Genomic DNA, 15,810 nt, shown 5'->3' on the forward strand with positions numbered 1-15,810 from the left:
GGGAGGCCCTGAGGACGACCTAGGACACGCTGGAGAGGCTATGTCTCTCGGCTGGCCTGGGAATGCCTTGGGATCCCCATGGAGGAGCTGGTTGAAATGGCTGGGCAGAAGGAAGTCTGGGCTTCCCTGCTAAAGCTGCTGCCGGCGTGACCCGACCCCGGATTAAGCGGCAGATGATGGATGGAAGGAATTATGAAATCTTTCTCATGTGTACTGTACGCAGATCTAACACTTGCATCTCAGGTTGTTTTTGTTTGTTTGCATTAAAAGACAAAGAAAAAGTCATTCAAAACCAGCAATTTGTCAGGAATGTCTTCCACTTGTCTATCTCCTTTAGGAAATGCATATTCAGCTCAGCAGCGCCACCTACGAGCACCTGAAAGGAAGCCACTTTATTTTTGAGAGGAGGGGCACCATTACCATCAAGGTTAGAGTTAAATCAACACCCACTACAAAATGGGTAGCATGTACTGTACGTATCCGCTTTGAGGACATAATCAATTGCTGTAGGACATGTGAATAACAAGTGGAATAATGTGCGGACAGTAAATAAATGTTATCGGCTTACACAAAACCTTCCCTGAGGCTGCAGTGATTGCCGACGAAAGTATGACCATACCAACAAAAAATAACTAGCAATGTTTTGGCTGTGGGCAGAGAACATATTTAGCATTCAGAGCGGGTAAGTGTCGCCTGCTTGATTTTCTTTTTATCCGTGAGTCTGACTCGTTTAGAGTATGTTCGGTCACAATGCCAGCAAAGTTTCTCCCAAAGCAGCCGCCGGGAAGACTCTTATGACAATAATTTTTTTGCCCTCCAACTTTCTTTCATGCACCAAGTTGTGCTATGAATGTTGTAAATATAGTAAAAGTAAAGGTTTTTCTAGGGAGGAATCATATTTGCCTTGGGAGTTCAAATCAGACAATCATGAAACTGATGAAAGAAAAATGACAAATAGGAAACAGTTAATAAAAATGTGATATGAGTTATTGATTCAAAATATATCTCAATTTTTGATTGCATAACAATTCTATATTCAGTGGTACCTCTACTTATGAACTTCTCTACATACAGAATTTTCAGGTTAAAGGGGAAGTTCAGAATATTTGGCATTAGGTTTAATCTTTGAGTTAGCAGGAGTTTAATTAGTCGATGGAGTTGATTTCAACAAATTTCGGGCAGTTTGTTAGTTTCAGGGCGCCGGAGTGGCTAAGCTAGCGTGAGTCAATGGTCCCGTCTTAGCATGCCAATTAAAAACAACATATGCACGCATGAAAATCACCGATGGCCCATGCAGTCAATAGTGTTGGCTATGTTATGAGGATAAAATTATTAAAATTTACCATTGCATGTCAATAACTTTAGTATGAACAGCAACATTTATAATCCAGCAGCTCTACAGGGAACAGCCTGCAAAGCGGAGTGATATTTTTTGCACCGGTGTGTTTATGTCGTAGCCAGCAGCAAGTAACTACAGTTTATATCGTTCCTCGTTCTTCATCGGGAATTTGTGGAAACTTTCATTTTCCCATTTCTTCTGTTTCCGCAGCCTCTAAATGCACATTACAGCATTGCCGTTCTTCATTTAAGACTCAGTAGACTGATGCTGCATTCGAGGAAGGTGGGAAGTTGGGGTTTTCCAACCTCTGACCGGAAAAAATGTCATTGGAACGCCACTCGAACTTGGCGGCCCTAGTCGTGAAGTCAGAAAAAAACCTGACTTCACGAGTTGCTTCAATCTGACGTTACTCGACAAAATGGCGCTGCCCGTCGAAAAGCAGACCGTCATTAGTAAAACTAACGCAGTTTACAGTGTGTGTTATTTACCTTAGCCACCGTTTTTCCTCCACTATTTTGGTTTGCTGGAAGTCAAAATGTCTTTGATGGCCAAAATAAAAGACGACTCGTTGCGATCAGGCATCCTACTGTTTAGATTAGCTCGGAACGCTTTGAGGTCGTAACTGGTACCATCCGAGTGGGATAAGACTGACTTTCTCGAATGCAGCATGAGCACGAGTGGCCGAAGCACTCCTCTCTATTATGGTTGCATTGCATCAAAAAAACAATAGTCCTGCAGAATGAAATGAATTAGGTAGTTTGGTGTGACATTGTTTTGGCCACATGGGTATTTTGAACAATGATCTGATTTTTGAATTTATTTGAATATGTTAGATCTGTTATGCTAAGACAGGCCCATTGACTCGTGCTAGCTTAGCCACTCCGAAGCCCTGAAACTAATAAATAACTAACAAACTACACAGAATTTGTTGAAATGAACTCCACCGACTTAATAAACCACCGCTAATTTGAAGATTAAGCCTTATGTCAAAAGTTCCGAACTTCCATTTTAAGACACGCCTCAACGGGAAAATATTGCCTCTTGCTGCAAAAGAAATTTCAGGACACGAAAGGCAAAAATACAGTATGGCTGGTACCCGCAGCTACCAGAGTTTACTGAACGTAACACACTTATAGCTGTTCTGCCACTGGCTATTTCCTCGCATCTAATTGGCTAAGAGGGACCTCTTCTGTATGTGTATGTGTGTTTCCCAGCATCCTCCTCATTTGCTCCCTGTGTTCCGACAGCTTTACATGAGTGTATTAACGTTTATTCTTTGCTCTATACTTTTTTTTTTTTTTTTTTTTTTTTAAATTATACACAACTCAGATTTTATGTTTATTGTGCCATAATCTAAATCTAAAATGTATTTTTTGGATGTTTTGATGCATTCTTAAGCATTATTAAAGATTTATGTCTGATATTTGGGGGGCTTGAAACGGATTTGGACATTTACATGGAAAACGCGTCTCTACTTACGGAATTTTCAGGTTACGTAACTACTTCCAGAACCAATTAATTTGAGGTACCACTGTACAGTAAACTTAAAATAATATTATATCTTAATTTCAAATTGAATGTAAAACTTTTATGAAAATAATTTTGAATACATTCATATATTTTCATAACTGAGAGGCGCACCTGGGATTTTTTTTTTTTTTTTTAATAGGGTGCCATTTGGACGTAAAAGAGTGGACACTAATAACAGAGGGGAACCTTTATGCCAGTACTTCTCAAATAGTGGGGCGCGATGCCAGGGGGGGCGCATGTGACCTCGGGAACATGCTTTTTTTTTTTTTTGCCGTGCTGGAATAAAGTGTACTTGCACATCCACCAGTGGGTGGCAGTGGCGCTCTCATTTTCAGAGTGCGCGCAGTATTTTTAAATTTAGCAAGAGCACTTAGCACACAGAAAAGAGATATGAAGAGCTGTGCGCCGCCGCCGTTTTCGAAAGCCGTTTTCCGGCTGGACTCACTCACGCAGCGATCCACTGTCTTCTCCGGTTCTGACGTCTCCGCCCGAGAAGTGCCATTTCCGGCTTGGGATCGTCACAACGACCGCCCTCACCTATGGTTCTCCCTCGGCCACCGATAATGCGCTTTTTTCGTGCGTTTTAGCTTTGACTTTTAATACAGTGGGTGATGAGGAAAGACCACTATTTACTGTGTCTATAAATAATTATAGCGGACAGCCGGAAGCCAAATCAATTAAGACGCCACTTAACGACATGAGACCCCAATCTCATTCATAAGCACTTGATTGTTTTTCAGCGAAAACGTGCCGAATATTGCCAACAATCGTCCTGCTTTGTCAGTGTTATATCAGTAAACCAGTGAGCATTTTTAGCATGCTCAATGCAAAATAACCCCACACCATTGCAAAGGAGGTGATACTGTGAGCAGCAAAAATAAAAACTGTCCTTTTGTCCAAAGACACTCTTTTTTTCCCTTTTATTCAGTTTAGTTTTTTCGGTCAGTTTTTTTGGTATATTGTCCTCAAGAGTGAATGTTTCTAATCAATTTGAATTTGTTATTATTTACTGATTTTATTGCATTTTATTTTTCTGTATCAAATGGTCAAAAATGTACCTTGAGTGTATTTTTACAGTTTGGATGTAACTTTTTTTTAAATTCAGGCAAATTGATGTGCGTTAAGTCTTTACTGTTACAAACAAAAAATGTTAATAAAGTTATACTTTATTATAAGTTGATCTATGTTACTTTTTTCCATAATAGAAAAAAGCACACAATGTTAGGCAGATGCGTATTTATAATAATAATTTTATAGACAAATGATACTATTTACAGTGTCGGCAGCGAGTTGGGGGGGGGGGGGGGGGGGGAACATTTGCGTCTTCCTTTGGGGGGGCGTAACAGAAAATAATTGAGAAGCACTGCTTTATGCTAATGTTAGTCCACAGCCTAGCTTTGCTAATATAATAGCTAACGTGATTTTTGATACTTGATGAGAAATCTATAATTTTACAAATAAATCCATACATTTACAAACAAATCTTTTGAAATGATTATAATTCAAATAATTTCTTAGATATATAATTTTAACAGAGTGGACACATTGTGATCAACCACACTGACAGTACTTCATAAAACTACAAAATCTGATTCATAAAGGAGATAAAATTGCTTTCCGCAGCTTAATTTCCCGCCACTGGTGTGATGTTATCATAGGAGAGTGATGTCATTAATAAATGGGGATTTTTTTTAAAGGGATACTAACACAACTTAACAAAGTGGACAGTGACACTTTTTAAAAATTGTATTTATTTATTTAATATATATTTTAATTTAAAAACAACACATGATTAAATGTATTTTATGCAGTTTTTTATTATTATTTTTTATATTTATTTTTTTCAACATGTATTATTTTATAGACTGTATTTGTGACATAGCAAAATTCCATTATATTCTTTGACCCAGGGTTGTATTTAGCAGCCCTTTTGATTTTTGTCTTAGTCTTTTGGACAAAAATACTCATTATTCTTAGACATATTTTAGTCATTTCAAAATATGTTCATCTTCGTCTAGTTTTAGTCAACAAAAACTCAGACAAATTTTGTCTCGTTTTAGTCGACAATTACTCAAAATGTTTTCCTCTGTAAACTTTAAAAGTTTTAGTCATGTTTAGTTTACGTAAAAAGTTTTCCATGAGTTTAAGATGACACTCATCACGCTAAATGCTAATGCTCTGCTAATGTTACAAGTTACATTTAGTGCGTGATAATCACTCACAGACCTTTAAAGGCTAAAGTACTATGGCATATTCAGCCAAGATAAGAAAACAAAACTTACCAGGCACCACCTGACTCATGTGTATCATAAAAGGAGCCTAGAGGGGACACACGCTTACTCACCGACCGGTGAATAAGCCTCACATGAGTGACACGACCAAACCCTGATACGATGCGTGCTAACTAACTCATACGAAGAAAATGTAACACATCGTGAATTTATGACTGAAACTATGGCAAATTTTCATGTGGTTCTCGTCTCGTCAGACAAAAACTGGCTTTCATCTCGTTATGTTTTAGTCTCCCACGACATGTTTTTAGCTCGTCAGCGTCACGTCATCGTCATTTTCTCCGTTGACGAGATATTTTCGTTATCGCCATCGTTGATGAAAACAACACTGCTTCAACCAGAAGTAAATTAAATTTAAAAAATGGAATTTAAGAGCTTGCACCCTTGAATTTATGATAGACGGCAGTTGACAATACACTAAAAATGAGTTAAATCAGTATTTGTCCAACTTTAATGAAAATCGATCTTGCTGGGGGCACAAATGGAAAAATCATTCATTAAAATCAGAATCAGCTAAAGAATTTAAAAAAAAAATTTTTTTTTTTAAATTGCTTGTGTTATAGTTTTTGTTTCATTCGTCTGTCAAACAAATAAGCAGACCATTTTTAAATTATTCATACCCTTGATCTCACTAGAAAAATTTTAGGAAAACATTTGCACCAACCTCAAGTAACTTTGTTGTTTTTTGGGTAACACTTCCAAGATTCAACCATTAGAAATGAAGTCAAAATTTGGCCAGGAGTATAAATACTTTGACTTTTCTCTCATGCTTTAGGGCAATGTCGAGATTGAGACCTACTGGCTGAAAGGAAAGCGGGACAAAGACGGAAATGCTCAAGCGGCCTGTCCTCAATTTGAGACACAAACCATCAGTGAGGCCATAAGCAAGGCCACCATTACTGAAGTCACAGGGGAAGAAGAAGGACTGGTAGGAATGCAACAAAATCTTTAGTGACCCGTGCATCGATGCTGAAAGTGTAATCCTTGAAAACTCAAGACTAATTTCGTCTAGTTTTTTTTCGATGTTTACCGAAAATGTTTTCGTCTGTAAAATATAAAATATTGACCCCATAAATATATAAATAAACCAAGGTTTCCTACTATTTCGAATAACAGATGAGCCCCATATTGCAGCTTCTACAAGGACAACGCCAACTTGGTGATAATACACACTCAGCAGGAAAACGGTACACTATTTTTAAAGAATTATACCCACCTGGACGCCACGAACTGTATGTAAAATAAAAAATGTTTTCCGAGAGTTTTAAATGATGCTCGCTGTTAGCATAATGCTAACGCGAATGCTATGTTGACGCTAGAAGTTTCATTTAGTGTGTGATGATCATTCAGCACAGACCGATAAAGGCTAATGCAACATCGAATAGTCTCCCTGGGAAAACAAATCTTACCGTGTGTGCTAGCTAGAGTGACTGAAGACGATCCTGGTTTGTGTTTTTCAATGATAAAAAGTAAAAGTCAATGACAAAAATTGCCATTGTTTTTTCGTTTGTGTTTCTTAATGAATAAAAGTAAAACGAATTACAAAATACCGTATACTTTTCTATTTATTAATTAATTCATTTACTTATACAGTATATGTACTCATTCATTTATTTTTCCATTTGGCACTCCTGTGATTCCATAAAGAGTAGCCTGTTGCGACAAATCCATATTATTGGTAGTATTCAAGGTAATTATTATATTTTTTAGAGATGTCCCGATCGATCGGCATCGGGTCCGATCACGTCATTTTCAAAGTATCGGAATCGGCAAAAAAATATCGGGCATGCCTTTTTTTAATATATATATATCTTTTAATCAAATCGTTTTCTAATTGTATTTAACGTTACAGACATAATATGTTACACTCATCTAGAGTCTTTAGTTTAGGCCTAAGGTAGGGTTATCAAATTTATCCCGTTAATGGCGGTAATTAATTTAAAAAAAAATTATCACGTTAAAGTATTTAACGCACTTAACGCATGCGCTGAACGACCCACTCACGCATTGTCGCGTTCAATCTGTAATGGCGGCGTTTTACCCATATATAGAGCTAAAAGGCAGCGTAAAATGACTAGAGTGAATTTTGGCAGCCTTTGGAGCCTTTTTTTAATTGGCTAAAGCCTTACAATCCCTCTCCCTACGATTAGAAATATAGTGGGAAGCAATGTGGGGAAGAAAGATAGTAATTGATCTTTTCTTAACACCCTATGTTATTTCCCAACGCAGAGAAGATATATCAATTGGTACCACTACGCACAGTCATGGTTGCACTTCCCATCATGCATTTGGGCAGAACAGTTAAATGGCTACAATATCATTTACTGAAAGCTCAACAAATACACTAGATGGCAATATTTAGTCACAATATACAAAGTCACATTTTTCCTTTAAGAATTACAAGTCTTTCTAGCCGTGGATCCATCTCACAGAAAGAATGTTAATAATGTAAATGCCATCTTGAGGATTTATTGTCATAATAAACAAATACAGTACTTATGTACTGTATGTTGAATGTATATATTCGTCCAAGTTTTATTCATTTTTTTCTTAATGCATTGCCAAAATGTATATGATCGGGAAAAATTATCGGGAATGATTGGAATTGAATTGGGAGCAAAAAAAAAAAAAAGCAATCGTATCGGAAAATATCGGGATCGGCAGATACTCAAACTAAAACGATCGGGATCGGATCGAGAGCAAAAAAACATGATCGGAACTACCCTAATATTTTTCGTACCATGCATGCACTTTGAAACGTAAATCAATGAGAGAAATTGGCCGCTACGGCATTGGCATCATAGTTCGCAATAGTTACGTGAAATAAATACTAACTGCACATTTTCAAGAATCGAGATGTTTTACATCTATATCTATAAAGAATTCAGGGATTTAAGCATTTATTCACAAGAATTTTCAACGGAAAAAGCTCTTGTTTTCATATGGCGGCTGCTACTTTTGCTTACTCACTAGCATCATAGTTCGCAATATTTACGTAAGATAAATCCTAACTGTACGTTTTTGTTGTTGTTGTTTTTTTGCTTTTAACCAAGAATCGAGATGTTTTACGTCCATGTCTATAAGGAATTCAGGAATTTAAGCATTTAATCACAAGAATTTTCAAGGGAAAAAGCTCTTTGTTTTCATGTGGCGGCCGCTACATTTGTTTACTGACTAGCATCATAATTCGCAATATTTACGTAAAATAAATATTAATTACATGTTGGTTTTTTTTGCTTTTAACCAAGAATCAAGACTGTTTTACGTCCATATCTATAAAGAATTCAGGGATTTAAGCATTTATTCACAAGAATTTTCAATGGACAAAGCTCTTTGTTTTCATATGGCCGCCGCTACATTTGCTTACTGACTGGCATCATAGCTCGCGATATTTACATAAAATAAATGCTAACTGCACGTTTTTTTTTTTTTTTTTTTGCTTTTAACCAAGATTTGAGACTGTTTTACACCTATATCTGTAAAGAATTCAGGGATTTAAGCATTTATTCACAAGAATTTTCAATGGAAAAAGCTCTTTGTTTTCATATGGCGGCTGCTACATTTGCTTACTGACTAGCATTATAGTTCGCAATATTTACGTAAAATAAATCCTAACTGCACGTTTTTTTTTTTTTTTTGCTGTTAACCAAGACTCGAGATGTTTGCGTCCATATCTATAAAGAATTCAGGGATTTAAGCATTTCATCGCAATAATATTTAACGGAAAAAGCTCTGTCTGTGATTCCACTCAGTCAGCTTTGACGGCCATGTCACCAATGCAGGCCCCCTATTAATCGTTCCCGCCAATAATTATGAAGTCTATGAGTCATCTTTGTTAGAGTGAGCCTATTATATCCGGGAACAAATATGATGCGCCTACATCACTATCGAGGACAAGCGCAGTTAGATATAAAAACAAAACAAAACAGATGGTAGCGCCAATGGATTTGTATAACGACATCCTATCCAGTTGTAGTATTATACCTATCGAGTAGACAGGCATATTGGTGTGTCAAGAGGCACAAACCAAAGTTAATTCAGCCACAATGCGGTCGTTAATAAATTATTTATTACATCTGTGCGGCCCCTGTAGAAAATGCGGTTGGGGAGCTATATACAATGGGCACTATTTTGGAAATTCTATCCTTCCCTCCAGATTTTCCCACTGGTGGCGGGCGAGGAAGAGGATGACGTCAAGTCTATTCACTCTCATCGCATCAAAATGGAGATTTCAGGCCATTCTCTGGAGGAGTCCATTGAGGAGTGTCGGGTGGAGGAGATGTCGGTTCATAAGGTAGAAGTGAAATACATCTTAATAGCTTGTTTTTTTTTTTTCATTCAAATAGTCTGCTCAGGTAATAAGTTTGTTGTGTTCTCAGTCCCATTACAAAGACGCTTTACACGACTGCTTGGAGGACGCCCACCTTGAGCTGGGGTCACCAGAGTCTGATGGCAGAGATTCCATCACGGACTCACGTGACAGCTCCTGTGACTCTCGCTGCTCCAAGAGTGCCATGTGCTCTGTGTCCTGAGCACTAAAATAGAAAAGTCAAACAGATGTGATAGCCTGTAATCATTTTTTGGGTAAACTTTTGGCTTGTTGATGTGATTAACTAGTTTGTACACTATTTTGAAATCCTTTGAGAATTACAATGAAAGTAATATGTAATTATTTTAGTGATTATCTTCATCCCAACTGTGTCAGTTATACTAACCAAGTGTGAGTGGATGTTTCGCTTTACATATCACAACTTTATTCATCTCAAAGCAGTTTTTTGTTTTGCACCCAAAGTGTTCAGTACCACGCGGTTCAGTTGTATTTAGCTATTTCTTGCAGTGTTGCACAAACAATATATTGGCTTTATTCTCTTTCATTTAAAACTTCTCAGGTCAGTAGAAATAAAGAAAATTGTCACTAAATATGTGTGCAGAAGTGACTTGTTTATCCTGGTGCTCCATATTTTTGCAATGAACGACTGTGACCAAAAGTGACATATGTAGGAAATAGTATCTTTACAAGTATTTACTGCTTGACTGTTTGTATTTCTCTAACACACCTAGTATAAAAAATAGCATTTAAATTACCTGTGACACCATTAAAAAAATCTTAAATAGCATTATTATGTGAATTAAAATAATATTTTGAGACGATTCGACTTAATAGAACAATATGGCAAAGCGCAGGTGAAGAGAAATGAGTCTTTTAATCTGCCGTTTAGCCTCGCCTGTCATTATAGCGCTTTAGCGCCTCCATCTGGGTGATGACGTCGGGAGAGTAACGATTTCAGCTGACTTAAATTCAGCCCATTGAGGTGGAATATTCAGAACAATGAAAATGCGACAGAGAGCAGCAAAATTTCATCAGTGTTTTAATCTCTCCAATATTTTTAAAAGATATACTTTTCATCTACGTATTTTTCCCCAATTGCTAAATAAATTGTATGATCATGACAAATAACAGTCTTGTGCTAAATGGAATATTAAATGTTAAAATTGCATATATTCAGTACGACAGGGCTAAATTACTGCATAATGGTTAAATTTGCCGACTTCTTGAACATCCCGAACGCTATTTTATGCCACCGTAATTAGTCCGGCTTTTGTCATTTCCCTGTACCGGCTTCGGAGACGGAGGAAAGAGCGTAAACAAAACAGGAGTCGTGAAAGCTAGGCGACATGCTAACCTGCTGATTTTCCAAGTCTTTTCCTCACCTTTCGAAAACAAAAAATCACACAGAACTACCCCGACTCATGTCACACACGGTGGCGGTGTTGATTGTCTTCACGGATCGGCCAGCCTCGTGCGGCGAGCAAGTTTTGGCTCGTTGTTCTGCTGCGGCCCCGGCAGGAAGGCAGTGTTCATCGCTGTTGACGCAGAGAGGAATGAACACCGAAAATCGCACATTCTCAGTGGATAAACTGTCTGACGTCAGAGCGCTTGGCTGTCCAAGCCCAAGCTGAGTAAAGCGCTGTCTACGCGGGCATGTGAAGAGGGCCGAGGCGGTCGAAGTCTTGACACAATCGAGAACTGGAGACGAGAGCAGGGGCTCCCCGAGCCCAAGCCGAGTATAGCGTTCTATAGGCGGGCACGCGAAGAGGACTGAGGAGGGTGGAAGTCTACACGATCGGGAACTGTAGACGAGAGCGGGGGTCTCCCTCAGGCCCAAGCCAAGGATAGTGCGCTATAAGCGGGCACACCTTTATCAGCCGGCGACCACAGTGTACTACAAGCCGCTGGTCGTCGGCCGTGTGGCCATCTCAGGGACAGGGAGCATTGTCACTCACAAAATGCAAGCCATCTCCTTATTAAAACGTTTGCCATGATCCCAGTATTTGAGATAACATAAAACACGTAGCTTACTCACTTAGGCATCCGTCCAATGGTCTCTTAATTGTCGAACTTGTTTTGCCCATTATTCACAGTACACGGGAGCTTTTGGTAATCCAAAAAGCCTCATGCCACTCTCCCTGGTGTAGCAACAAAAGCCTGCAGCACATTGGGCTGCCGTGACGCAAAAAAAATCCGAAAATCAGCGGAATCAGCATTCCTTCTGCATACCATAGTAATGGCTGTATTGTGAAAATGATGATCCGAGACCGTGGCCGGAAAATTTTTTTGTAGCGCTAGATTAAAAAAATTGAATAAAATATATAGATCGCTTCCACACGCATCCAAGCGGTCAATTTCATTCAGGAGCATAAAATACTGTGTGTAATGTGAAATAAACAGTCTTTTTTGTGTCACAGACACTTTAAATCATAGTTTAAGAAACCAAGTTGAATATCTTTGAAGTATGACTGGTTGGAGTTTGAGTGATTGGAATTTGCAGCGCCAAGGCAACAGGTCCATAAGGGAGATAATATAAGAGGATGCCTGCTGACTACGGAAGCTGACCCTGAATCTTGCTGAATGGGAGACCCAACGTGTGCATCATACAGCCCACTGAGCGAGATTGACACTGAAGGAGCGAGGCAAGCAGGGGATGGCCAAGACATCTCACAAGCCCTCGTCTGGAGGACCAAATCCCATCATCAGCTCTTCTGTTAACCAACAATGGACAGTTCACAACAATGAAAGGATTTCCTCTCCTCCCACAAGGAACTGATAACGGAGGAACCCATTGGACACTCAGCACTCATGTGGCGCTGAGACTGGCAAAATCCTCAACTCTTGTTGCCCTGTCAACAGTAACGCACGAACTATACTGCTCAATCTGCAATGGACAATTACCCTAAACAATGCCCGTCCGACAAAGCCTTCAAAAGACTGAATGCTTCAGCTAGCGCGGTCTTTTCTCGGGAATCTTTTGTTGAACTGTTGATTGCTGACCCTGGATCCAGCCTTCCTCTTCGTCTGGGTCTTTTTGCTGTTTTTGCCTTGCTGTCTGGAATAAATAATAATCTTGTGTTTTGGAGCCTCTTTCCAGTTTTTAAAATGGAGTCACAACAAGGGGTTAAAACTAAGGTGTACGCGCGAAGCATCGAGGCCACCTGTGTAGCGTATTCATTTAAATATAGGTTGAACGTGATTTGCAAATAATGTGTATTCCGTCTTTATTTTTCTGTAACACGTCCCAGCTTCATTTGAGTTGGGGTTTTACTTAACCCTTTAACACCTAAGCCTATTTTGGCCGAATTTGCATGCATTTGATGTTGCCTTTATATTTCAAAGAAAAAATGTTTACAATGGCCAAGTTGGGTCCCTTTTTTCAGGACACCTTGAACTTCATGTCCAAACTGTTGTTTTCTTCACTGACCAATTATAATCCACATTTTAGACCCAAAAAGACAAAAAAATCCCAAAATCTTTTTTCAAAATTTGTAATGTTGATGTCCCATTGACAACCAAACATGCTCGACCAACCGTTTTGAAGCTTGATAATATTTATTCAACTTGTTAGGATAAACATTCAATAGAAAAAAATAAGATTGAATAGTTTTATGTTTGACAATTCAACACAAACAGCAGGTATGGTCTTAGGCGTTTTTTGCCTTTACACATACTATGGTCAAAACAGGTTATATACAGTGCAAAATAGTGAGAAAAAGGATTATGTATATCATCTAACACACAAAGGGTTTGTGAAGTTAGGTGTACCCATCACCTTATCAAAAGTATATAGCCTTCGTACATGCAATCAAGCTTCTCGAACACACATCTACATACAATTGAAAAGATTATAATGAAGAAAAAATATATATAACATTGAAAAAAAATATTTTAAAAAATATTGTCAAGTAGTTCAGTTCAATTCAAAATTTTTTAAGGAATACGGCCCAATAAAGTTTTTTTTTTTTTCCCCCCTGCGCACTTAATAAAGCTTCTTCTTGAACAGGTCACGGAGCTGCGTCACACACCACATAATTCGCCGTTTGCGCGCTGCTGTCACTTCTACTCGCTGAGACGGCGACTTATCCAAAGAAAACAAGGATAAATACGGCTCATCTTCTTCCTTGAGTTAATGAAATAATGCATTAGCTTGCGCTAAATGTAGTTTTAGATTCATTCTGCACGTTTCAAAGTCGCTCGTTCAAACCAACCGGCCGTTGCTCGCTCCGCATGCCTCCCTTTCATTAGCTGGCGCCTCGCTCGGAAATGTATTAAAAAATGATCACATTTGGTTCGTCCTTCTTGACATCACAACGGCTCTTGGGATATGTAGTCTTTAATGCAGCTTTCGGTTTTGAAAAAGGACAAGAAATGATGGCCTGTTCCCCATGTCTCGTGGCACTCGTCAAGGATGCCCGCTCTCCCCGTCCTTGTTCGCGCTAGCGATCGAACCTTTAGCCCTGTGGCTCCGTGAGGAAGAGAAATTTAAAGGGATTTGTCGATTTGGCCTCTCCAACAAACTATCATTATATGCAGATGACTTGTTGCTCTACATATCCAACCCAGTTGTCTCTCCCCCCCCTATTTTGGCCATTCTGGAACAGTTTAGTAAATTGTCAGGGTATAAAATTAATTTACACAAGAGTGAATACCTCCCTCTTAATTTACCTGCTGAAAACCTTCCTCAATCTCTTTTTCCTTTTAAGAAAACTAACAATGGGCTGAAATATCTTGGCATAATTGTGACAAAATCCCTGTCTGAACTATTTTCTAAAAATTTCAAACCCCTTCTTGACCGTTGTAAACTGGATTTAACTAAGTGGTCCACACTCCCTTTGTCATTACTTGGTCGGGTCAACCTCATTAAAATGACAATACTACCTCGTTTTCTTTACGTATTCCAACATATTCCCTTAGTTATACGCAAATCTTTCTTCACTACACTTGATCAGATCATTAACTCTTTCCTATGGGGGGGGGTAAACAAGCTCGGATTAAAAGATCAACTCTCCAGCTCCCCAAATCTCTCGGAGGTCTGGCTTTACCAGACTTCCGACGATACTACTGGGCTAGTAATATTGGCAAAATCCTTTACTGGAATACAGGCGTAGCAAACAACAGACCTCTCTGGGCATGTATGGAATTATCATCCGCACATTTTTCATTGTGGTCGGTCGTATGCGCACAGTTACCTTTACCCATTAAAGATATATCTCAAAATTTTATAGTCCTCGAGACTTTAAAACTATGGAGGCAATTCAGAGAACAATTTGGACTGCATATTGGATCAAGACTAGCCCCAGTTAGCCGAAATCACTTATTTCCTCCGGCGTGTTCAGACCTAGCCTTCGACTCGTGGTCGAAAAAGGGCCTGCAAATTCTTGACGATTTTTATATTGATGGCATATTTCCCTCATTTGCTGACTTGTCAAAGAGGTTCACTCTTCCAAGCTCTCATTTATTCCGTTACTTTCAGATACGACATTTTATTCAGAAACTTTTTCCTCATTTTCCAAATCGCCCACCTGAAACGCCGATGGATGCCTTTCTTGTACTCAAACCAACACAGAAAAGCTTATTGTCTACTTTATATGGTTTAATTTTTAAAATCAATCCAACTTTTTTAAATTCTCTTAGAACAGCGTGGAACCAAGACCTCAACATTAATACATCTGATGAACAATGGAACAACATGCTTCATCTTGTTCATTCTTCATCAATTTGTTCCAGACATCAACTCTTACAGTGCAAAATTCTCCACAGGGCTCATTTTACAAATGCGAGGTTGGCCAAAATTTTCCCGGGAAGATCTGATGCATGTAATAGATGTAAACTCTCGCCAGCCAATCATATACATATGTTTTGGTCATGCCCCAAACTAGTTGTCTTTTGGCAAACTGTATTTGACACTTTAGGAAAACTGCTTTGCACTAAGCTGAATCCGGACCCCCTAACGGCAATTTTTGGAACATCTCCCTCACCTGCTTTGTCCAAACCATCAAGAAAAGTGATTGCTTTCACAACACTACTTGCTAGGAGGCTAATTCTCCTTAAGTGGACTCACTCATCCCCACCTACACACAACAAATGGATCCAAGAAATCCTGCAAAACCTTAGACTTGAAAAAATTAGATTTTCCTTAAAGGGTTCCCTCCAAACCTTTGATACAATCTGGCAACCCTTTCTACTCTACATAGATTCCATACCTATTGAAGCTGAAAACCATTGAGCTACTAACACCCCCTCCCTTTCTTTCTTTTTATTTTTTTATTTTTATTTATTTATGTATTTTTTAAAATTTATATATATATATATATATT

At 38.6% G+C, this 15,810-nt stretch overlaps 1 protein-coding gene across 1 annotated transcript in view; it reads left to right on the forward strand.

Annotated features, from left to right (window-relative positions):
* LOC130924342 (soluble guanylate cyclase 88E-like) overlaps positions 1–9,725 on the forward strand; it is a 52,056-nt gene extending 42,331 nt beyond the window's left edge. Inside the window, exons 16-19 of the mRNA XM_057850819.1 lie at positions 338–427; positions 5,936–6,088; positions 9,317–9,454; positions 9,540–9,725. Of these exons, the coding sequence (XP_057706802.1) occupies positions 338–427; positions 5,936–6,088; positions 9,317–9,454; positions 9,540–9,692 (534 nt within the window). The 3' untranslated portion in view covers positions 9,693–9,725. The remainder of the gene's footprint in view (positions 1–337; positions 428–5,935; positions 6,089–9,316; positions 9,455–9,539) is intronic.
* The last annotated feature ends 6,085 nt before the right edge of the window (positions 9,726–15,810 follow it).

This window comes from Corythoichthys intestinalis, chromosome 11 (assembly GCF_030265065.1).
Source record: "Corythoichthys intestinalis isolate RoL2023-P3 chromosome 11, ASM3026506v1, whole genome shotgun sequence".
Lineage (NCBI taxonomy): Eukaryota > Metazoa > Chordata > Actinopteri > Syngnathiformes > Syngnathidae > Corythoichthys > Corythoichthys intestinalis.